This window comes from Mastomys coucha, unplaced genomic scaffold, assembly GCF_008632895.1.
Source record: "Mastomys coucha isolate ucsf_1 unplaced genomic scaffold, UCSF_Mcou_1 pScaffold18, whole genome shotgun sequence".
Taxonomy (NCBI): domain Eukaryota; kingdom Metazoa; phylum Chordata; class Mammalia; order Rodentia; family Muridae; genus Mastomys; species Mastomys coucha.
The window spans coordinates 73451928-73476284 of record NW_022196900.1 but is presented as its reverse complement, the minus strand read 5'-3'; the positions used below and the strand labels follow the sequence as shown (position 1 = coordinate 73476284).

General features: G+C 49.1%; 1 protein-coding gene across 4 annotated transcripts; it reads left to right on the top strand.

The window, feature by feature from the left end:
* Positions 1-802: 802 nt before the first annotated feature.
* Positions 803-23985, top strand: Dmbx1 (diencephalon/mesencephalon homeobox 1). Of its 4 annotated transcripts, none has more exons than XM_031376856.1 (5): positions 803-849; positions 17447-17612; positions 20973-21151; positions 21375-21717; positions 23042-23985. In XM_031376856.1, the coding sequence occupies exons 2-5, from the start codon at positions 17459-17461 to the stop codon at positions 23494-23496; spliced, it is 1131 nt and encodes a 376-aa protein (XP_031232716.1). In that variant the 5' UTR covers positions 803-849; positions 17447-17458; the 3' UTR covers positions 23497-23985. The 4 variants fall into 4 exon arrangements, with proteins under 4 accessions (XP_031232716.1, XP_031232714.1, XP_031232717.1 ...); XM_031376854.1 differs by lacking the exon at positions 803-849 and adding an exon at positions 932-1065; XM_031376857.1 differs by lacking the exon at positions 803-849 and adding an exon at positions 1103-1533.
* Positions 23986-24357: the final 372 nt, after the last annotated feature.

Genomic DNA, 24357 nt, shown 5'->3' with positions numbered 1-24357 from the left:
AGTCCCAGTCACTGAGGCCAAAGACACGTTGCACAGAGTACTGGCCACACAAGCATAGAACACACATCCTTTCATTGACGCGGCCAAGAACCTCTCCAGGTACCACTATCATAGACACAGTCTCCCAGGGCTTCCACAGAGTCATGGCCACAATAGCCATTCTAACACTACAAGATTCCCACACTAGTGGGGACACCTGACCCCTTGTCACACACCTCAGACACACAAGGCCTTGTCTGATGCCATAGCCTCCTGCATAACAACCTCTTCCTATGAATCAGTTGCACATGGAAGGAGAAGGAGTCTGACAAGAACCCCAACCCTATCCAGAGATTTTCTGCCTTGTGAATCATTGGTGCGTGTGTGTTCCTTTCACACCAAGACAGGTGCATGTGTTGTATGTGCATGAAGAAGTGAGTTCCGTAGACTCACCCTCCCAATCCTCTCCAAGAGCATCCTGCTGTCAAAAGTGCCACCCTTGATGGGCTAAGCTTGGGTGGTGAGTACTGAGTGCAGGTTGTGTTTGTGTAGGTGTTGCGGTACCAGGTGTGTGTGTGTATGTGTGTGTGTATACACGCGCGCGTGAGCGCTTGAGCACGCTGTTGCCCAGTTTAACCTTGTTGTGACAGGTGGAGTGGGAGACAAAGCTCTTCTGAAGCCATCGCAGAGCATCCCAAGGTCAAGGGAGCCCAGGTAGACCCAGGTGAAGGTTTCTCAGTACTCGTCAGCTCCATAGGGATTGACCTGCTGCTTCACCGCCCAAGATCCCGAGACTCAGAGCCAGCAATGACTGGAACGATGTTCTCGGGGAAATGATGGACGCTGGCGGGGTCCCGAGTTCCTCTAAAGGTTTGACCCGGGCTGCCTAGGCCTTGGGCTGCTTAGCAGCTCCAGAGGGGCTGGGCGGGGCCGGGGCGAGAGTGGCGTGTGATTGGCAGCCACGGGGGCCAGTAGGGAGCGCGCGGCCCCGCGCCTTGCGCCCGGGAAACGCGGTTTAAAACTCCAGCTCCAGCCCGGACGCGCGTAGATGGCAGCGGCAGCGGCGGCGCGGGCCAAGGAGACCAGGTGCGAGCGGGCGGGGCTGGCGGGGTGCAGCCAGGAGGGGCCCGGGGCCGGGCGGGACTGGGAGGGCGCGGGCAGTCTGCTCCGGGGTCCTCCTCCGCGTTTGCGGTCCTGTAGTCCGGGACTCGCTGGGAGGATCGGAAAGTTTGTAGAGGGTGAGAGACTTGGAAGGCGACAGACTCTTGAGCCTTAGGGGAGAGGAGATCCGAGGCAGGATGAGGGAGCTGCAGGGGGAGAAAGAGGGAGCGATCCCCAGTGCCGGACACGAAGCCGGGGAGACAGAAGGAAAGAACTAGAAATTCCAAGGCAGAGAGGAGGGCAAGTCGTGGGTAGAAAAAGCGCTGAGGCGGAGACGGAAGCCTCGGCCGCCGAGACGCAGGCACCCGCAGAGAACGCTTCGGATCCGTCACGGTTTTGCCTCATTTGGAAGATATTACTTCGCCCCTGAAAAAAAAAATAAATACAAAAAAGGTTTGGATATTAAGCGGAGACAAATCCTTTTTCAGTTTGGAAGGGGGCGGCGGGTGGGGGGTGGGTAGTGAGGGTAATGCAGAGCAGATGCGCCCCGAGGCGTCACGCAGCCCGCGGCCGGGGCTGGAGACGGGGCGCAGTCCTCCGCCCAGGTTCCTTGCCCCCGGATCCCGCGGGGCCACCTACACCTCCCAGCTTCCTTATCCCCACGTACCCGCCTCCCCCGGCAATACTGGGATTTAGCTCCGATCTCATCCTTCATGGCTACGGAGGGCTCCTTGTCTCCTGGGATTGCGACTTTACACGAATTCTTTGGCTGGAGGTGGTTTGGCGCTTAGCCTGCCTCTGCCCTCGTAGACACGACCTCAGGTTAGGATCTTTCAGGTGGGTTTTTGGTCCGCAATGGCCTTAGTTCTCTGAAATTCGTTTGGCCTCCCACGGCCTATTTTGGCGTGGGTCTGGCGAACTCCAGCAGGGAATGAGGGCTGGGGCGGCGCTTGGGAAGCGGGGGATCAAAAAATGAGGGGCTCTGCCAGGGTCTTTCCTCTCTGGGCCTCTCATTCCCGTGGCCATAACCCATCTTGGACGGCGACAAGCTGGGGCCTCTAATGGACCGTTCTGGATCTTGGCTGAAGTTTCCTAAGTTCCCAGACCCTGATCGGGGGGGGGGGGGGGGGGGGGGGGGGCTCTAAGGCCCGGGCGGTGCCTTTAGAGCGCTTAGGGGAAAACATCCTCAAATTCCTGTCAATCTGGGGACCAAATCCTGGTAGGGGACTGAGGGCTCTCGGTGTAGTGACTTGTAGGAGAAACCAATGCTAGACTCGGGGAGGATTGTATCTAGAGGCCGGGCTTTTCGCTCTTGCCGTTGGGAGCATTCCAAAGCCGGGAATCCGCGGGGCCTCCAGTGTAGCCTCAGCGCGGGTTCTGCCTTGGGCGGTTGAAGGACTCTTTCGTTTTAGGAAAAAAGAAAAAAAAAGCCTACGGGGAAGGCCAGGGGTCTTCTGGACTACTACTGGTTTTCTGTGGGCAACTTGAGTTTGGGGACGGCACGGAGAGCTGAGGGCTTTACTTACTGGATAGGCCTTGGGGGCAAACAGGCTGTTCGCACCACTGAGGTTGCAGGCGTAGCTGCGGAAATCGTAGAAACTCCCGGTTTGTCGTCGCGAAGGTGGGAGTGGGAGTGGGAGACGTGTCTTTCTCTCCTTTTGTGCCGTGCCAGAGATCCTGTGCGTCTCAGGCGGGTTGGCTCTGTAGGGCGCTGGCCGAGGAAATTCGATGGCCTATTCGATGGTTTTAAGTGGTTTGCAGTGAGCTCTGTTTTCAGTTTTTCGGGAATCTGCGCTTCACTTCCTTGCATATCTAGGTTTTAGAAGGGGGAAGCCACTCTCCCCTAAAGATAAGCTTCTATTACCCTTCTCCGCTAACCAGCTGTGCTTATGTATGTGTGTAGGCGGTCAGGAAAAAAAAAAAGTAAAATTTGCTGCCTAGTGAGAGCAAATTATCCAGATAATTTGCTCCAATTTCTCTCCTTTATGTCCGAGTCTTTGGATAAGAAGCAAAGCACCGCAACTCAGGACGGGGGATGGTCACCTTACCTCATCCCTTCAGGCCTCAGGCGCATAGACTCCCGCAAGGATGCAGGAACTTGGTTACGCAGTCGAAAGCGGAACTGAAGGGCAAAAGGTGCGAAGAATTGGAAACCCGTCCCAGGCGAAGGCCGTAGGAAAGTGAGCTCGCTGGTCTGGGCTTTAGGATGGCTCTGTTGGCTCAGGGGTCAGTTTCCTGAGCTACGGGTGAGTGCTTGTGGGACCCCCTCCATAATCTTCTCTGTTATTTTCAAATTAAGAGGATTCCACATGATAGCAAAATTCAGAGGCACTTCTCTGCTTAAAATAGGTAACAGGAGCTAGGCTTGTGGTCTGAACACACAGAGACTAAACTGGGAGGGGGTTTCCACCGAATCTCTGGCTGAAATACTAGGTCTGACTTGGGTACTGGACCCTGGCTTTGGCTGGGGATGTTTTGGTGGCTGGGATGTTGGGGGGGGGCGACAGATCGACAGATCTACAGATCGACAGATCTGAAAGGATCCCTGGGGCTCCTAACGGGCTTTGAAGGCAAGAGGAGAACTAAATCCAGTTTCTGCAGCAATCCCACACCCAAAATAATGTAGAGCTTCCCTCCACTTCCCTGTATTAGGAAGGGGTTGGTCCACATTGACCGCCACACCGAATGGGACTTCTGGCTTTTAGTGATCTGGCACAGTGAAGTCACACAAGGAGAAAAGTCTGGATACAAATTCTCAGAAGCCCCTAGTAGACACAGTCACACACTCCCAGGTTAAGCTTTCACCGACACTCGCAGGTAATCCGTAGGGCGACTGGGCACAGAGAGACAGCCCGGACTCGCGACCTCACCTTGACAACCCAAGGGCAATGGAACCTAACTTTTTGTCCGCCCTCCACCCCCTTATTTCTGTCTCTCTCCGGAGCCTGGCGGAGGCATCCTACCCTTCTACCCAGCCATAGTCCTGGAAGAGGCACTCTCCGCCTTCCCCGAGTTCCCATTCCACACCCCTCCTCCCTGGTTCAGCCCCTTCCCTGAGTCCCGCTCGGCCGCCCCGCGGTGCCCATGTAAATGACAGCAATAAATATCTAATCAAGGCCCCGGGCGACGACGACGCCCTCCAAAGCCCATTATGAGCGGGGGCAGGCTGGCGAAGTGGGAGGGGTGCTGGGGAGCTTTGGACTGGGTTGTGTTCTGGCCTCCAAATTCATCCTTCTTTGAGTACCCCTCATCCCTGACCTTGAGCGAGTCTCAGTTTCACCTCCGGTCAAAGGGTACGGTGCTGGGCTCTCCTCTCGCTGCCCACCCCCACCCCCACCCCCGCCTCCCGATTTGATTATCCGTCTAGTTTCCCGACACCTCATTTGGTTGAACCCGGTCCTGCACGGTGGTCAGTATACCAGTCTGCAGGACCCTCAATCCAGCTTTAGCCCAGTTTCTGTACGCAAAAGGAAGAGCGGCCCTGGATCAGCACACTTGACTTTTTCCAGTAGCGGTCACTCCCGCCTCTGTTTAACACCTCTATGCGCACCGCAACCGTGTGCCTTTAGGTCACCGAGGCCCACTCGGTCTCCTAGCCCCTTCTAAGTGCCATCGCTCCAGCTGTCAGGGTTTGGCGACCGACCGCATCCGAACAGAAATCTGCGTGCAGTGCGGGAATCGCGTTGGGCGCTAGCACCACAGGCCCTTGCGGCGAATCCCCACCAGATGTTTTGAGACACCTTCTCCAAGGGAGTGTTCTACAGTCAGGAGAACCTTTTCCACAGAGAGTCTCTACAGTGACTGCTCTGGGTCCTGGGTCTGCACGATGTTAGAGCGGCCCAGCTCATGCCTGAGGTACTCCCGGTCTGGGCAAACCCGCCGAGCCCAGCAGTCGTTTCTGCCCAGGAACATCAGGATGTCTGACCTGGTCCTCCGCTCCACCACAGCTGTGCCATGCCCTTGGGCTCCCACGCTCTTTGCCTCTTTGAGAGAGGACACAGGAAGCAGAGAATCAAGCAGTTAGCTCTAGAGCTGGAGTTACTCGCAGAGTCTGTCAACCTGCCCTCAAGAGCAGAGGCTTGACCATAATCAAGAGAACAGCAAAACATCAGTAAACACCAGTCTCCCCCCCTTCCTCCTCCCTCCCTCCTTCCCTCCCTCCCTCCCTCCCCTCTGTCCTTTTTTCCCTCCCACGGTCGCATTTAGCTGTTTTTTTTTCCTTTCTTTTTAAAAATTTCAGCCGTCTGATTTCTTAGCACCCTCAATATTAAGGACCTCAGAAAATAGAGGAGTGTAGGCAAGAGGGCCTTTCTCAGTCTTGGCCCATTAGCCTGTGGGGGGCTAATTACCCCAATTAGCGGCTGATTTATAATTAATGGCTCGGACCGAGGAGTAATTGGATGTTAATGGATAACAGTGTATGTAGGGAACTTTAAGAGACTGAGCTTCTCAGGGGGCAGCAGGCTAGGTCATCCTGAGACACATCCCCATCCTTCTCCTGCCTCCATCTCAGGACGGAGAGGGATGGTCAGGGTTTCCTTTGAGCAATTTTCCGGTGCTGTGTGGCATGCCTGTTGAGTCCTGAACCTCTTATGCCCTGACCCTGGTAAAGCCATACCTCAAACCCACATAAGTGCTTTTTTTGGCTGCAACTCCAGGACCACTTGGGAGGCTGCTCTGCAGTGAGCATGGCTGGGATCCCGCTACCTCAACAGCAATGGCCAGAAGGTGGCTTGATGTCTATCTGGTGGGGACCATGGATTTTTCCTGCTGGGGTGGGACAAGGAGGAGCCAGGCCACCGTTCACTGTTCTGATCTCTAAGCTCTTCTCTCTTCTGTCTCAGCTGTTTCCTCTCACACAGAGCATCCATGCAGCTATAACTCCTGTATAACCTGAACCTTCACACTGGGACTCATCACACTGAAGTGCACTGGAGGCCAAACAGTGGCTCCACGTTTATTTGTGGAATCAATGCCAGATACTCCAAGTGTTGCATTCTGGGAAGTGAGTGGGAATTCAGACCTTGCAGTAGAGGGATCTCAGACTGGCCAGACTTAGAACTCTGGTGGATATTGAGTTCTCGTTTTTTTTTTTTTTTTTTTTTTTTTTTTTTTTTTTATCAGTTAAGTGGGAATTACAATGTTGTAGTGAGGATTCAAAATGTGTGTATGTGAACTCTGAGCTACTGAGTTCCTCCAGGGGCTGATAGGCCAGGTTGTACTAAGATCTATCCCTCCTCCCCCTGAAGCCCCAACTCTCTCTCTCTGCTTATAGAGAATATTATGTCAACAGGTATCTACAAACACGGTTGGTAAAACTTGTGAATCTTTGATAGAAGACAGGCAAATGGGAAACTATCCAATTTGGTGAAGTAAAGTTGTGGCAGACATTTAAAGAGGTCACCTGATTCTACCTAGAGGGTCGAGAGGCATCCTGGAGAAGGGAGGTGACTAAACCTAATGCAGGGAATCATGAGTTCTCCAAGTGATGCTGATGAGGAGACAATATCCCCAGAGGAGCAGGAGGCAATGGCATAGTGGCTTTGGGGAACAATTCCTCCTTGGCTGGCGGTGGGGTAATGGTGCAGTGAGCAGCAAGGGTTGAGCAAAAGAGATGAACTTGAATATGCTTTTCAAGAAAACCTGGCTTTGACTGGTTCCAGAGATGACTGAGAGATGGACAACAGAAATAAGATGAAATGTTCACTGACAGTTCATCCATGGTTAGTGGAGTAGAGGTGATTACACAGGGAGTGAGGGTCTGAGGGAAGTGACTGCCCCAGACTTTCAAGTTCTTACATAGCAGAAGCAAATGACACCATGTTTCTGGCCATTAGCTCCTATCTCTCTCTTTAGGACTTCTCCATAGCCATGAGTTGCCCCCATGTCCCAGGGGGAAACCTGACAGGGAAGAATCAGGTGCCAGGTAAGGAAAAGAGAGGACTGGTCCTAGGGCTTCCACCACCTTGGAGTACCTGATTTAGATTAAAAAATCTGGGTGCTGGGAAGGTTTTCAATAACAGATCTGGGGATCACTGAGCTCCTACAAAGCAAACAACATCTGAGGAGAAACTGGAATGTCTCAGTGCCAAGCCTATACCCAGATGTTGTGCCTGAGGGTCTTCGGGCTGGGTAGGCAGGGGGCTCCACATCCAGCATATCATATGCTCGTGGCTGGTTCCTCGAAACTGAGAACTAAGGACAGATGTGGGAACGGGGCAGTTACTGGGGTCACACTCAACTATTCCAGTCCCTAGGCAGCCAGTGAATTCTTTCTTAGCCTCAGTTCTTCATCCTCAAAGTAGCAGAAATAAAAAAAAAAAAATAACTACCTAGTTGAACAGGGGAAAGACATTAATGAGATTCCCGAAGCCAAGTGTCTGGCAGGTGCTGGGCACAAAACTGAAAATCTTGGGCCAAGCCGCTCTGAGATGGAAGATAGGTCAGTTGTCTTGTGTGCTCATTCCACAATGCACATAAACTTAGACACTCACACAGGGAAGAATCTCTCTTCTTTGGCCTCCCTTATAAGATGTTTGGCCTGACTAAGTTAAAGCACCTTTATGGCAATCCTTCTCAGTCTCCCAAGTGCTAACATTATAGGCTTGGGCCACCATGCCTGGCTTGGTCACACACTTTTCACAGTAAAGGTTTCTCTCTCTCTGCTGGGGTAGACCAAGGAGTCAAGGTCTTATCAGAATAGGTAACACAGACCAAGGTCACACAGCACATCCGAGTCCGAGTCCGAGTCTGAGTCCGTGTGTGTGTGTGTGTGTGTGTGTGTGTGTGTGTGTGTGTGTGTGTCTGTCTATAGGAGGGGCTCTGGCCTCGTGTTCTATATTCATGTTTTTATATTTTCCTACCTCCCAGTGCCAAAGTCTTTTGGAAGTTCACACTGCTAAGTAGGGAAGATAGCTGCAGAGGCTTATCCCTTGAGAGGCTCTCCTAGAACTTCCAGGGCTAAAAGGGCAGCAGCATTTCTCAGGGAAAGAATTCCATGGCTATAGGCTCCACTCAGGTAGTTACTTCATCTTTGATGCCCAGAGCTAGTTCTCACTGGGGCCTACCTGATTCTTGGCCTTATGCTAGAATTAATGCTCAATAACGTCTCAGAGACTTAGGCTCCCGTCCTCTCGCTACCACTTGCTAGCTGTGAGATCTTGGGTAGCAGACGTTTATCTCCCCAAGTCTCATTTTCTCATCAGTGTAAACAGGGACAGTAGGGCCTATGGAACAGGGCTGTACTGAAGTTTCTTCAGTGAGAGCATAGACCAGGACTTGGCTCAGAGTGAAGCCCAGTAGAAGGTAGCCATCATTGGTATTGAGGTGGCATGCCTCAGGATGCCTGGAACTGGCAGAGGAGAAGGGAGGCTTAAAGAGTGTTGGTTTCCACACTTCTTGTTTTCTTTCTGTGAAACAAAGTTGTTCTACCTTGTTTTCTATCATGTGTGGGAATGAGAAGAAATTGAGGGAGAGCTAAATGTGCTGAGGAAGAGAGACAAAGAATGACAGAAGCGGCCTGTGGGATGGGCAAGAAGCAGGGTGTGACTGAGAAGGCCTGTGGAGTGGCCGAGCTGAGCAGGGTGTGACTGAAGGAAGGCTCCACTTTTCCTTTTAATCAAAGACGCTTCGCATGTGGTTTCCTGGGAGTGCTGCCGTTAATTTATAAAAAATGCCCCCTAATAAAATTCTGCTTGATTCTTCGATTGGCTGGGCATTAGGCCGCAGCCAGCAGCGACGCGGGGACATAACGGATGCATTTGCAGATTTGGAAAATTAAAGCCATCTATATGGCGCCTGTGGCGGGAGATCCGCCGATCTGCTTGCTTAATGAAATATAAAGATTCTTTTAACCAATGTAAGCACAATTCGACAGCTTGTGAAACGCGGCCGCACCATGATGGATGGCTCTCCTGGCTCGCCAGGAATTGCAGGGCGGCACCTTTTAAATATATAATTGATTCTGTTTGGAGTGTGCAGTGGGCTGAGCATGCAAGGCCCAGCCTGGGGCTGAGCATTCAGGCTCCAGTTTAGAGGTTCCAGCAGGCCCTGCAGAGCATTCACCTACGTGGTTCTCACAACTGGATGAGGGCAGATTCCACATGCTGGGCATGGCTAAAGACTCCAGGCAGGCCCAGGCTGTCTGTGTTTTTGGGAAAGGGTCCACAAAGCACAAACCTCTATCCATCTATTATATTCACGGAGACAGAGCAGGTAGTAGGGCTGGGATTCTGAACCATCATTCCTTCCTATGCCTCATAGTGAGCTATGGTGGCTTTGCCTCTTTCATTGTATCTTGATCTAAAATTCTCATTGATTTAATACGTATTATTTGCTAATCCAAGATGCCTACCAGGCTCTGTATTACATGTTGCAGAAGAAAAAAGAGGGTAAAATAAATCTATGTATTTTATGTTGAACTGCCTTCCTCCTAGGTTTCTTTTTCCTTCTCTCCTGATCTGTCTCATATCCTGTTCAAAATTGGAAGAGCTGTGATACATTGGCCCAGCAGTGGGAACTAGGACCCACGTTACTTCCTAGAATGACATTTAAAGTACATTCCTCTGGTTACATTCTCACAGGCGCGCACGCACATGAACACACACACACACACACACACACACACCATTTGTGTACAGAGGGTTACAGATATGCTTAGCTGCAGAGGCATGTAAAAAAGAGACAGATACATAAAATGCAAACACACTTTTGTGGTGGATCCCAATAGTGCTGTTTCTATGTGTGGACATATGTAGGTACTGACATAAGTTCTGAGAATATGACAGTGTGGTACCACATGAATGCAGCCTGCATGGGAGCTAGCATCCCTAGAAAAGGATCCCTCTGGGGCCTGAGAGGAAGCTGGAGTCTTCATGCCCAGCTGAAATGAGGAAAGGAATATGAGACTGGGGGCTGGAGAGATGATGAGGCGGTTAAGGGCATTTACTGCTCTTGCAGAGGACCTACGTTTAGTTCCCATCACCTTACACGGTGGCTCACAGTCATCCATAATTCCTGCTCCAGGGAATCCAATCCCCTCTTCTGTTCTCCACAGGCACTGTATGAACTTGGTACACATATATACATGCAGGTAAAACATTCACAAATCAATTAACTGATTCTTTTGGGGGTGTGTGTTTCGAGACAGGGTTTCTCTATGTAGCTCTAGCTGTCCTGGAACTCACTCTGTAGACCAGGCTGGTCTCACACTCAGAAGTCCGCCTGCTTCTGCCTCCCAAGTGCTGGGATTAAAGGCATGCACCACCACTGCCCAGCTAAAGTAACTGATTCTTTACAAAATAATAGTAATAAGAGACCAGAGAAAAAGTAATTTAGCTAGGAAGACCTGCCTCATACAAACATCTCAAAGGGCACATGCATGTACATGTACCTACACACACACACACACACACACACACACACACACACACACACGCACACACACACGCACACACGCACACATACACACACATTCGTAAGCATATATGCTGGTATGGAATGAACTTTTTTTTTTTAACTGTCCTCCTGTTGCTTTGGATCCAATCAGAGATGATAGAAATTGAGGAGTTGCATATGCTGAGGTATGATTCTGCATGCCTCGGAGTTCATGGGAGATACCACTGCTGGGAGAAACTTTACCTGCAGAAACATGCCATTACTTTCTGGGAGCTTGGACCTCAGCAAATTATACGATCATTCTTATCTCCCATTTCCATATATATAAGATAGGGATAATAGCAGTTTCTACCTTCTATAACATTGGAAGGATTGATGATGGTGTCTGTATTTCAGAGCTACTTAATAAATAGTTGTCATTAATTCATTTATCAGATCCTAATCTCCTCAGTCATGATTTTGTGTGAGACCTTGGCAATCTGGGCTGGAATTGGGGTGTCTAGAAATGTGTGAGGTATAGTCTCTGCTACAAAGGAGCTATCTAATGGGGGAACTGGAAGTGTCTTTATGCTCTGATGTAGGTGATAAAATTTAGGAAAGCGGTGTATGCTGGGAGTATGACTTAGTGGTAGAGTGCTGCTTAGCATGAACGGAATCTAGAGTTACCTCCCCAGCAGACAATAGAGCCATTGCATTTGGTATGGAAAGTGTGTCGTGTAAATGGGAGTTGTTGTAGTTGCCATTGTCATCCTTTTTGAGCCTCATGTATACTTTATCTGGAGCCTGGAGAAGGAAGAGGTATCTTTTCATAGGCCACAAGAACAGAGCCAACCTGAGGAGGAGTCTTTGAGCCAGGACTGGAAGACGGAAGAGTTTATCAGTTAAAGGGGAGGAAAAGTCTGCTTATGGGAGAAAGTGACAAGGAGGGGCAGGTAGTGAGGCACTGCTGGGTGCTGGGGAAGAGGCAGAGCTCCAGGCTGGATGGAGAGGTGGAGGGAGGGGAAGCTAGATAGGAGAGCTTGGGGGACCAGGGACCACTGTGATGTGGCATTTATGGGGCTGAGTCACGTACATCTTTGCTCACTTAATGAAGATGTTTTGTGCTGGGGTGGGCGTACACACCTGTAATCTCAGCACTTGAGAAGCAGAGGCAGGTGAGTTTCTGAGTTTCAGGTCAGCTTGTACTACATAGGGAGTTCCAGACTAGCCAGAGCTACACAGAAAGACCTCCCCCACAACACTGCCCCCCCGAAGACTTTTTATGCATCAAAAACTGTGAGATCGGCAACCACTGAGTGAATTAAAATGCCATTGCATACAACAGTATGCTTTTAAGCAATAAAGCCCCAAGTTTGTTGGGAAGTGACATTGAGGTCACAAGGGCTAGGGAAGATGATGGGTAAATTTTTTTTGTTCTTCTTTAAATTTTGTTTTCCTGCCTCATCTGGAGCTTGCAACACCCCTTGGAACCTAGCTCCATCTCTGTATCCATTGGATTGTATGAATAACACTCCATATACTCACCCTCAAACCAATGATAAAAGGAGATTATAAATACAATAAATAGATAAATGTGGAAATTTCCTGTAATCCCATCTGCTATCTCTTAGAGATAACCTCTGCCAACATTTCAGGGCATGAGCTTCTAGACTTTTCCCGATGCATATTTATTCATACATTACAAAAATGAGATCACATCAGGCACCCCGTTTGTTACCTATTTCTTCCACCCAGCCATATATTGCCAGCATCAGCACATATAGACACATATCATTGTTTTAAGCTATGCGCTGCATTTCGTTGCAGGCCGTGACCGTACCTTCATTTACTGAGCTAATCCTTTCTCGATGGACAGTTAGCTTTCCAATTGTTTGCCATCATAAGCAGTGATGTGATAAATATTCCTGTACACATATCTCTGCATACTTGAGGGATAAATTTGTAGAAATGGGATTGTTAAATGAAAGATGATATACTCTCTGAAGGCTTTTGATGCAGAGAATAAAGAGCTTTTTCATTACCAAGGTAGGGGAAAGACCATTTACCACTCCCCTGTGTAGTAACCCTGGATGATAATTGTTCTCTCTGTATTTGATAATCTAATTGGTGAAAAATAAATTATTGCCCCCCACCCCCGTGGCTATAGCTAAGTATCTTGTCATATGTCAGCTGGCTGCTCACGCTTCTTTATGAGTTTTTTCATTTATTTAACTTGCTTTTTCTCAAGGCAATCATCCTTTTGCTTCTCTACTAAAACTCCATACATTCGGGCTGGAGATAAAACTCAGTTGGTAATGTGCTTGCCTAGCATGCCCAAGGCTGTGGGTTCAAGTTTACCTGTACCAAGCAGGTAGAGAAAAGAGAGGGGCAGAGTGAAGGGCAGATTGGGCTGCAGAGTGAATTTGAGGCTAGCCTGTCTCAAATAAAATGAAACAATAGTTTAGAAATATTCTTTTTTCGTTTGTTTATTTTGTTTTGTTTTTCGAGACAGGGTTTCTCTGTATAGACCTGACTGTCCTGGAACTCACTCTGTAGACCAGGCTAGCCTCAAACTCAGAAATCTGTCTGCCTCTGCCTCCCAAGTGCTGGGATTAAAGGCATGTGCCACCACTGCCCGGCGAAATATTATCTTTAATTTTCATATTTGCTATGTCATCAATGTGTCTAATATTTTCCTAAGTTGATTGTCTGTCTTGAGCTTTGTGGCTTATCCTGTCATACTTAGGTTTTGTCTGTTTTATTCTTTTGTTTTTTAAAGACGGTTTCTCTGTGTAGCCCTGGCTGCCCTGGAACTCTATCTATAGACCAGAATGGCCTTGAATTTACAGAGATCGACCTGCCTCTGGATCATCATCGTGCCTTTCCTTCTCTTCCCTTAGATTTCTGCTCATGTTTGTGGTGCATAGAGTGGGCTCCCGACTTCTATGCGCAGCTGCCAGTGCATCCTTACTTGGACATTAGGTTCACATTTCACAGTTATCATGGCTCCTCCAGATTTGAGTTTTATCCTCTTGCTTCTTATTTTGGTGTCTTCCTCAGTGCTCCTGATTCTGCGAAAGACTCAGCTTCATGCAGATGCTAGGGCCCCAAACTCCAGTTCTGTCTGCCCCCTCTTGCTTTCCTTTTCTCATGTCTTGTAATTCACCCAATAGCAATCATGCCATGCTCCTTTCAGACTACATCTCTCACCACCCTCCCATGAAGAGAACACATGTGGATAACACCTAGGACTTCCCAGCAATGATCTAGCTTTCTTCCCCAACCCCATCTGTTCTGCCTACAGTGACACAGTGAGGTGGAGGGGGTTTTGGTTTGTTTGTTTTTTGAGACAGTTTTATACTATTTAGCCCTGACTGGTTTGATCTGGCCAGAGATCTGTCTGTCTCTGCCTTCCGAATGTTGGTGTTGAAAGCACGTGCTACTATGCTTTGGTGTATGAGGAACTTTAAATAAATAAACTAAACAAATGAACAAACAAACAAACAAACAAAGCCCCAAAAGCAACCTCCTGAGGCTGATGAGGTGGCTCAGTAGAGAGAACAGCTCCCACAAATGGTTCTCTGAACTACACACACACACACACACACACACACACACACACACACACTAAAAAGTAATAAACTGTATTAAGAAATCATGGAGGGGGCTGGCGAGATGGCTCAGCGGGTAAGAGCACTGACTGCTCTTCTGAAGGTCCTGAGTTCAAATCCCAGCAACCACATGGTGGCTCACAACCACCCGTAATGAAGTCTGACACCCTCTTCTGGTGTGTCTGAAGACAGCTACAGTGTACTTATTATAATAATAAATAAATCTTAAAAAAAAAAAAAAGAAATCATGGAGACTGGGATAATGCTGCCATAAAGTGCTTGCTCTACAAATATGGATCCCTGGGACTTGCCAGCAGCCCAGATTAGCATAATTGGCAAGCTACCAATAAGAGACCCTGTCTCAAAAAGAAGGTGGACATTACTTGAAGAATGACATCTGAAGTTGATCTCTGGCTTCTACAAACACGTGTACATTTGTGCATGTGTGCAAACATATGTGTACACACATACCTAACCCAAATCATATCATATGCACACACACACACACACACACACACACACACACACAAACATACACACCCCTAATCCAAATTATACTGTATTACTTCCCTGTATAAAGTCCTCTGGGGACTTTCCATCACACTCAGGATAAAAACCTAAACTCTTAGTCAGGAGGTGGTGGTGCATACCTTTAATCTCAGCACTTGGGAGGCACAGGTAGGCAGATCTCTGAGTTCAAGGCCAGCCTGGACTACAAAGTGAGTTCTAGAATAGCCAGGTCTACACAGAGAAACTTGTGTTAAAAAAAACCAAACAACCAACACCAACCAAACAACCAAACAACCAACCAAACAACCAACCAAACAACCAACCACCAAAAAAACCAAACCAATCAACCAACCAAAGACAAAAAGCTAAACAAACTCCTTGGAACGGACCGAGAATCTCCGAGCAGCCCACCCACACGGCCACTTTCCCTCCAGCCTCAACCCCTCTGCTTGCTGTCTCCTCCACCACCCTTGTGTTCTTTTTGTTTTCCTTTGTTTAGGATTTATTTTATTTAATATATATGAATATTTTGCCTACACATGTTTGTGCTCTGTCTGTTGCACCCTGTGCCTCCAGAAGAGGGAGTGGGATATCTGGATGGTTGTGAGCCACCATGTGGGTGTTGAGTCTTCTGCAAGAACAAATGCTCTCAACTGCTGAGCCACCTCCCCAGTCCCAGACCCTGCTGCTCGTGTTCATTCATAGACTCATTGTTCTTTGCACTTTGGGACTTTGTACTTACTGATCATCCTTCAGTCTGGAAGGCTGTTCCCTGAGCTTCAGATGGTTTACCGTACATTACTGTTATTACATCATAGAAGAATCTCTGAAATAACCTCCCCTCTCTTTCTTGCCATTCTCTTTCTACAACTCATTCAGAACATTTGTTCCTACCTGACATATTGCATGTATTTTCAATTGCACACACACACACACACACACACACACACACACACACACACACAGAGAGAGAGAGAGAGAGAGAGACAGAGACAGAGACAGAGAGAGACAGAGAGACAGAGAGACAGAAAGAGAGACAGAGAGAGAGACAGAGAAACTCACCACCACATTGGCATCATTATGGGGCACTCATGCTGAGCAAGTGCCCCATGAACTACATACCCAGACCATTTTTTTATTTTTTTATTTTAAGAGAAAGCTTTGCCAAGTTGCCAAGCAACTTGGTCTGAGATAACAGACCTGTGATGTCAGACCTAGAACATTTACATTTATTTTTATCCTTATTTCCATGAAATGCAAAGTCCATAGAGTTATAGGAGTTGGTACTTGGTAAGTGTGTGTTTAATAAGTAGTTGTTAAATAAATGTACAGTGCGTGGTATGGTACCTGTGTATAGGTGTATCTGCTGTGTGGGTAGACTCCTTTGAAAATGTTTGTATGTGGAATTTGGAATAATGGCATTGAATTGAATTTTGTGAATGTAAGATGGCTTCTGTGAAGGCTTTGCCAACAGTGTCTTTGCATGTATGTCTGTATGGGCTTGTCTGTGGTTGTATGTGCTTGTATGCATGCTGTGGATGTTTGGTTGTACACACACACACACACACACACACACACACACCTATTTCTGTAAGAATGGGGAGCTGATATACCTGGACATGTAACCCTAGGAAAAGAACCTGCTTTACCTCAGCTTCCCCTTTCCACCACCAACATCCAGGGAATAAATACACCTTTGTGCCTTTGGGTGATTACAAACATGGAGTCACTTTCCGAAAGTGATGTCACTCCAAAGTCACTTTCAAGCTGATGCAGGCTGGGGACTCAGAAGAGACAGCAGGGTCCAGAGGTGACCTGGGGCTGATGGGTCCTGGACAGCCTCTTGTTCATACAAGACATCTCACTAGGAGAGATATGTTCCTTTTCACATCTTTCTTGGAGTCATTGACTGCAGAAGAACGCAACCTCAGTGGCGTGGAGCAGGGTAGCAGGGCAGGTCTCGGGTTGACTGCCGCCTTGTTAACATAGCAGTCTTCTTTCTCTACGTCTGCAAATGGGGTCTGTGGGTCTTGGCTCGCTTGCTTTTTGGAGATTTGTGAGAATAAAGGCAGTAATGGCAGCAAGAGTGATAGTTTTATGTCTGTGAAGCATAGTAGGGTTTTAAATTACTCTCTCATCAGAGCAAATGCCTCAGTGGGGAATCCAGTTCAGGACTTGGCTCCAGGGAAACGCAATGGTGTTGGTTGAATAGTTACATGTGTGAGTAAGCCAGTGGCTGTGCACGTGAGTGCCTGGGGAATTCCATGAAGAGGGCTGTATAATGCAGAAAACGGATTGGGCAGTCTCAAAGACTAACTTGTTTGTTTTATTTTGGGACAGGATCTCATGTAGTCCAGGCTGGCCTCAAACTTGCTCTGTATCTGAGGATAACCTGGAACTCCTGATCTTCCTGTCTCCATGCCCAAGTGCTCTGATTAACAAAATGGGCTCCGTGCCCAGCTAAGACTGACACTTTTGAGCACATAGTACCCCAGGCTTCTCTTAGTTCTCAATAACCCTGGTCAGTGCTTAGTTCTCCTGTTAGGGCCCTTTTCTGGATACAGCAACTGAATGAGGGGCAGGGAAGTTGGGTGAGTTGTCCAAAGTCACAAAGCTCTGAAGGCCAAAGCTGTGATTCCAGCCCAAGCCATCTGACTCTGCAGCCCGGGTCCTGCAGAGTGAAACCACTGGATAAAGGGGTGAATGAAAGAACAAGGGCCCACTCTGTGGGCAAGACAAGGTCACCTTCTGGTCTGGTGTAGAAGACCTTGGTAAAGTGGACACGAGGTTCTGGACCGGGGCTGATGTCTCTCCCAGGATAGAATTCAACAGCCACGCCTCATAATCCTTTTCCCTCTTTCCACATGCAGGCGGATGCCGCCATGCAGCACTATGGGGTGAATGGCTACTCCCTACATGCTATGAACTCACTCAGCGCCATGTACAACCTGCATCAGCAGGCAGCCCAGCAGGCCCAGCATGCCCCTGACTACCGGCCATCAGTGCATGCGCTTACATTGGCTGAGCGCCTAGCTGGTAAGGGCCCTGGGGACCTGACCATGGAGACAAGATGCTGGGGGAACAAAAAAGGAGGTTACGGAAGGCAAAAGGGGGAGGGATGTGTGGGCAGCTTATTTTAGGTACTCAGAAAGCCCTTGGTCACTCAGTGACATAGATGACTAAGCTGTGCTGTGCTGGCTTTGGCAGCACATTTACATAACATCTGTGCAAGTACCTGCAGAATACTGCTCGCTTGCCAGCACGGTGCTGGGTGCTGGAGCTACCTCAGCCTTCATTGTCCGATAACAAACCTTCAAAGGAGGTGTTCATTAGCCCTGCCTCATAGACAGAATAAGGCAGCAGGTACAGGACTGGCCCAGGGACCTTTCACAGGGAAGTGGCTGGAAGAGGGCTGGGGTGCCGTAGGAGAAGATTAAACATGGGGAGTATGAATGATGGCTCTCATAGTTTGAATACTGATTAAGTGCCAGGCCACTGTGTGGATCTCCATCCTCCTCCGCCTTCCCTTTTTCTCTCTACCTGTATTCAAACCCCAAGAAGAAGGTCGCTACTTCATTTTATAGACAAAGAAACTTCAGCTCAGAGAATAAGTACTGCAGCCATGGGGGATTGGAACACGACAGTGTGGGGTCAGATCTGAACTTAGCTATCTGTACATTCACCTCTCTTCTTGGGCCCAAGTTCCCTCTAGGGCAGTGGTAGTTCTAGGATAACTGGCAAGCCAGGAGGTGGCAAGCCAATCACGGCGATGCTTATAGTCACCAGTACTCAATGCCAGTCCCAGGCACTTAAGAGAGAGCTGAGGCTGATGCTGATTTCGGGTTGTTCTCCTGGTCACCTCTCAGGTGGTTTCAGTGCCAGCTTTTCCATGACTGTGATGAAATATGGTGGAGAAACAATTTAAAAAGAGAAGAGACTTATTGTGGATCATAGTTTTACAACTTTTGGGCCATGATCGCCTGGCGTTACTTGCTATGAGATTGTATTTAGGCATCTTGCCAGAGAGTGAATGGCATAGTAAAGCTGTTTGCCTCATGGAAAGCAGAAAGCAGAGGGAGAAAGACAAGTCAAAGACGCCCACAGAGGCCCACTTCCGCCACCATAGCCTTATGTCCTAGCAACCATTCAGCCATGAATCTGTCAATGGATCAACCCCTTTATAAGGTTAGCAGCTTCATGATCAAATCACCTTTTACTAGTGCCACCAGCTGGGACAAAGTGATTAAATACATGTGAGCCTTCGGTCCAGTTTATATCCAAAAATAGTAATGGATATGAGCAGAAGTTAATGACGTAGACAGTGGGCTATAGATTTCCTGGGAAATGATGCTGCCCAGTTCACGATGTCCCAGTCCAAGCCTGAACTGTTGCATGGGGCCCATGTCCATGCCAGATAGTTGTAAGGGACTTCATAGAGCTCCTTGGAAGACTGAGTGTCTGCAGATCCATGAGAGGGAATGATGGCCCAAGTCAGCAGTGGGACAACTCAGGGCAGCATGGTGGGCAGGAAACAGGAGACTTTTAAAAGCTCCACAAGGATGAAGGATCAGAAGACCAGGTACAGGAATGGGAGAGGGTCTGAGGACCATGCCTACCTTGGGGTGCCAGCCTGGTGTCAGGACATGGTAGCCAGCTCTACTTCTTTAGACTTTGCCAGGCCTCTGAACAATGGAGTTCCTGGTTACCTTTTTTGGATCAGTGTAGAAATTAGTGTACAGTGTGGACCTGCCCCAGCTATGGCTACTTCCCTCTTTTGGAATGAATTCCCTTTGTCCATTGTGACTGTGACATTTAGCTCAGGGATTACATTGCAGAGAGGATTCAGGACATAGGCTCATGCACACTGATAGGAACAGAGGAATTGGGGTGTTTAGCCCACTTCCAAATGGCCAACTTTTAAGGAGGAAATGAGCCCTTCTAGGAGTTCTTGTGGAAATCTTACTTCCATGGCGGGTGCTGTGTTAGGAAACTGGTCTCCCTTTGACCAGCCCACTCCTTGTAGTCCTTGGAGCTAGCAGCAGGATGCTGAGCTGCTGTCTCCCCTAGAATGGGTGTGACTAAGTGGTCCCTACTGTCTTTCCTGCTCAAGGGTAACACTTGTGATTTCAGGCTGCTTGGGATAAGTTATAAAGGGTCCTTCTTTAAACTGGAGAAGTATCTTGAAGTCTAGGGTTTCCTGTACATTTCTCATTTAGGATTTTGTAGAAAATTTCCCAACTCTGGAGTACAAGAGGACTCTGTGGTACTGTTCAGAAGCAAAAACAACCTGAGCTCCTTCCAGCATTGACAGGGTCCATTTTTGTGTCATGGGAACTTACAGCCCAGGTACCAGTCAAGGAGAAGAGAAAAAAAACTTCACACTAGCCTGGGAGAGATACCATCCTGGCTGGTTTTCAAGTTACCAAATACAAAGGCAAGCCTATAGGATTGATGGTTCACCACCTTGGCTACTCCAATCCAACCTTGCAGTGTGGAGATCTGTTCTCTTCCCTTAAAGAGGCAGACAGAGAAAGTCAAGGCTGGGTGTGATAAACCTTTCTCATGTGCTGAGTGAGGGCCCTTCCAACTTCCAAGGGCTGGGGGGGTCAGCTCTGATGGCTGTTTGGATGCCCAAAGTGAGTCAGAGCGGAGTCAGGTTCAAGGTTCAGGGCTAAGCTTTCTGCTTAGGAAATAAGACCAGAAATCTCATGCCTTTCCATCAGAGATGTATAGACCAGGGAAGAGGATGGGATTGAATGTGAGAGACAGAGACTAGGTGTGCCCGGTCAGCCTTCCCCCAAGTGGCCCTTGAGATAAGCCTCAGCTTCTGGTGCTAGGAAGCCATAGTGCTCAGAGTCTGAGGACCACAGGATTATCAGAAATCATCAAGACATGTATTTTTAGATCATTAGCATCATGCCATTTCAGAACATTATAACATCTTGGGACTTTTTTTTTTTTTTTAGATAGGATTCCATCATATAGCTCAGGCCATTTTTGGCCCCCATCTCTTGCTAGTGCTGCAAGTATGTGTTTTTATTCTTGCCCTAGTACGCTGAGACTTTAGGGATCTTGGGGTATCACCTATCTTCACACCTTTAAGGCCAGCCACATCAGGAGGACTTGGCCCCCCCCCAATATTCATATGCCTGACAGCCATGCTTGAAGCTGAATTAAGTCCTCTGTAGTTCTGTGAGCGGAGGTTGTTGACAGGTTAGAAAGATTTCCAATCCCAGCCAGTGGAGAGAGGATGAGTAACTTCCAAGGGCTGGGGGGGTCAGCTCTGAAGGCTGTTTGGATGCCCAAAGTGAGTCAGAGTGGAGTCAGGTTCAAAACTTATTTCCCATAATTAAATGGGCCTTCTCTGCTTGCCCTCCAACGGCTGTACATTTCAAGACATCATCTTGGAGGCCCGCTATGGCTCCCAGCACCGTAAACAGCGTAGGAGTCGCACGGCGTTCACAGCCCAGCAGCTTGAGGCCCTGGAAAAGACTTTCCAGAAGACCCATTACCCAGACGTGGTGATGCGCGAGAGGCTGGCCATGTGTACCAATCTGCCTGAGGCCCGTGTGCAGGTAGGGTCCAACTCTCCCAACTGTGCCTTGCAGATGAGTGCTACCCATCCATCTGGTGTCCAGTTATCCAGGAGTCAGTGCTTGCTTGGGCAGGGCTGAGATACATGCCTACTTCTCTCATGTTTATTTAGAAAAATAGATGGGGTTGGGTTAGGGAGGATTATCACCCAGGGTACAATTTTTCCTTTCCTGACTGCTCCTCTGCATGGCCCCCCCACCCCAGGTGTGGTTTAAGAACCGCAGGGCCAAGTTCCGAAAGAAGCAGCGCAGCCTGCAGAAAGAACAGCTCCAGAAGCAGAAGGAGTCCGAGGGTTCCCATGGAGAAGGCAAGATGGAGGTCCCAGCCTCAGACCCACAGCTGGAAGCAGAACAGCCTCCCAGTCTGCCCAATGGTGATCCTCCTGCTGAACTTCAACTGAGCCTGTCGGAGCAGTCAGCCAGCGAGTCTGCCCCAGAAGATCAGCTGGACCGTGAAGATGACTCCCGGGCCGAGGAGCCCAAAACTGAAAAGAGCCCTGGATCTGAGAGCAAGGTGCTGGGCTGCAAGAGGGGCAGCCCTAAGGCAGGTGAGGCTTGGAGCGAGGGTGGGGGAATTGGAGGCGGGGAGGGTGCTGTAGGTAGAGTGGGACCACAGGTCAGAGAGAACAGCCAGATCCAGCACTCTGAGTTATGTGGTCTGGATCAAAGCAGGAGAGTCAAATACTGGCATTCAGGAGCATGACCAGTTAGGCATGACCGGCTATTGCAGACCTGTGACCCATGTCCACCCTTTAGTTACTGAGTCATAGAAAGGTCTAGATAGACCTTCTAGATAAGGTTCCAGGAGAGGACCTGGGCGTCGGGGAGGTTGAGGATGGAACAGGCGAGGGACTGACTAAATCTCTTTCACCATTTATGAACTATTACAGCTATTTCACTATTTAACAACCAGTACAGATGTACCAGTGTATGTTGAGTGAATACCACGCTGGTACCTGAACTTCCCATTACAGCAGATTTCACCCAGAATTCAAAATTCTGTTAGGACTTGGCCCATGCTTTTTCATTCCAGAGGTCTGGTCCATTAGGTGCTCTTGCAGAAAGGGGATTGGCTGAGAGGGTCCAGAGGATGTTTCTTCCTTTGTGATTTTGTTTTTTCAAGATAGGGTTTCTCTATGTAAACCAAGCTGTACTGGAACTTGCTTTGTAGACCAGGCTGGCCTGGACCTCAAAGAGATCCATTTGCCTCTGTCTCCCAAATGCTGGGATTGGAGGCCTGTGCCACCACTGACTAGCAGGATGGGTTTTTGTTTGTTTGTTTTTAATAGAGTCTCACTATGTGGCTCTAGCTGACCTAGAACTTCCTATGTAGACGAGGCTGGCCTTGAACTCGTAGAGGTCCAACTGCCTCTGTGTCTGGAAGGCTAGGATTAAAGATGTGAACCACCACTCTTGGCCCAGGATGGTTCTTTTTAGGACTAGGCATCTCCATCTCTGTTCCACAGAGATGCTCTGGACTGGAGCCCCTTCCCTTAGCCATGGTGAGAAGAAACAGAGCTCTGGCGTGTTGTATATTCAGACATAAACCCTAAGCTAGGCAAGGAGGGTATAGGGTCTTTGAGCTGAGGGCTCAAAGAAGATGAGAGTCCTGTATATTCTTGGAAAAGATTAAGGGGTTTCCCAGGGAACTCAGGCGGGTGTGGATGCTGAGGTAGGAGGAACCCTGCAGCTTCTCTAAGTCCCTCCCAACCAAATTCTGGGGGTCACTTCAGAGGATGCCCTGGCTGACATCCGGTGGTGATGGCTCTAGTCAGATTATGTTCACTGACTGATCCAGGGGAGAGGAGGGACCCTCTCCTCCGAGGTCAGTCCTCTTGTTCTGAGTACTTGTTTTTTGTCCTCTGCTTGCAGATTCTCCAGGCAGCCTGGCCATAACGCCTGCAGCCCCAGGGGGCAGCCTCCTCGGTCCTTCCCACTCCTACTCCTCGTCCCCACTCAGCCTCTTCCGTCTCCAGGAGCAGTTCCGCCAGCACATGGCCGCTACCAACAACCTGGTCCACTACTCGTCTTTTGAAGTGGGAGGTCCCGCTCCTGCAGCGGCTGCAGCTGCAGCTGCTGCGGTGCCCTACCTAGGGGTCAACATGGCCCCACTGAGCTCCCTACACTGCCAGTCCTATTACCAATCCCTGTCAGCAGCAGCTGCTGCCCACCAGGGTGTGTGGGGGTCCCCATTGCTGCCAGCGCCCCCCACAGGCCTGGCACCCGCCTCAGCTGCCCTGAACAGTAAAACCACGAGCATTGAAAACCTTCGCCTCCGGGCCAAGCAGCACGCTGCCTCCCTGGGACTTGATACACTCCCCAATTGACTGTCTGGCTTCCAACCCAACCCTGGTCTTGGGTGTACCCATCTCGGTCCCATGGTTAATCCCAGAAGGCTCTCCAAAAATCTCTCAGAACTAACTTTGAGAGCCCAGGGATGCTTGGGCCTGGAGTCCTTTCACCCTGTCTCCTTTCTTCAGAGTCCCAACCCCAAGTGAAACCCATACACCCTCTGCATGGCCCTGCTTGGACCCCCATGGAGGTCAAATGGGGAGGAGGTGAGCAACTGGCTATACCCCCTCCTCAGTGTTGCCTCCTCCCTCCTGGTCCCCCACTAGTAAGTTGATGTGTGGAATGTGAGATATAAATATAAATATATAAAACTATATTTTCAGGCACTGCCTGCCCCAGGCCCCCTTTCCCTGTTCTCCTCACATCACTAGCTACTGCTACCCTTACCCCTGAGATTCACTGGAGCAGTTGTTTTCTCTCTCCCCCCCTTCTCTCTCTCTCTCTCTCTCTCTCTCTCTCTCTCTCTCTCTCTCTCTCTTGCTCTGTGTGTGTCTTTGGCGCACTCTCTCTCTCCCTTCCTCCCTCTCTCTTGCTCTCTCTTTCTTGTTCTCTCCCTTTCTCTTGCTCTCTCTCGCTCTTTTGCTCTCTCTCTCTCTCTTTTGCTTGCTCCCTCACTCTCGCTAGCTCTCTCGCTTTCACTCTCTTGTTCCCTCTCTTCCTCCTTCTTCTCCTGATCTCCTCTCCCCTGAAGCCCACTGCTTCTGTCTTGATCGCTGTCCCTCTGTCTACTTGGATCTACCTGCTATGCCTTCCCTCGGCCTTTGGTGCTGGCTGTATTATTGTCCCGTATTCTCAAACAGTGTTTCCTTTGGGGCTGTAGCTTTTGGTTTTAGTCA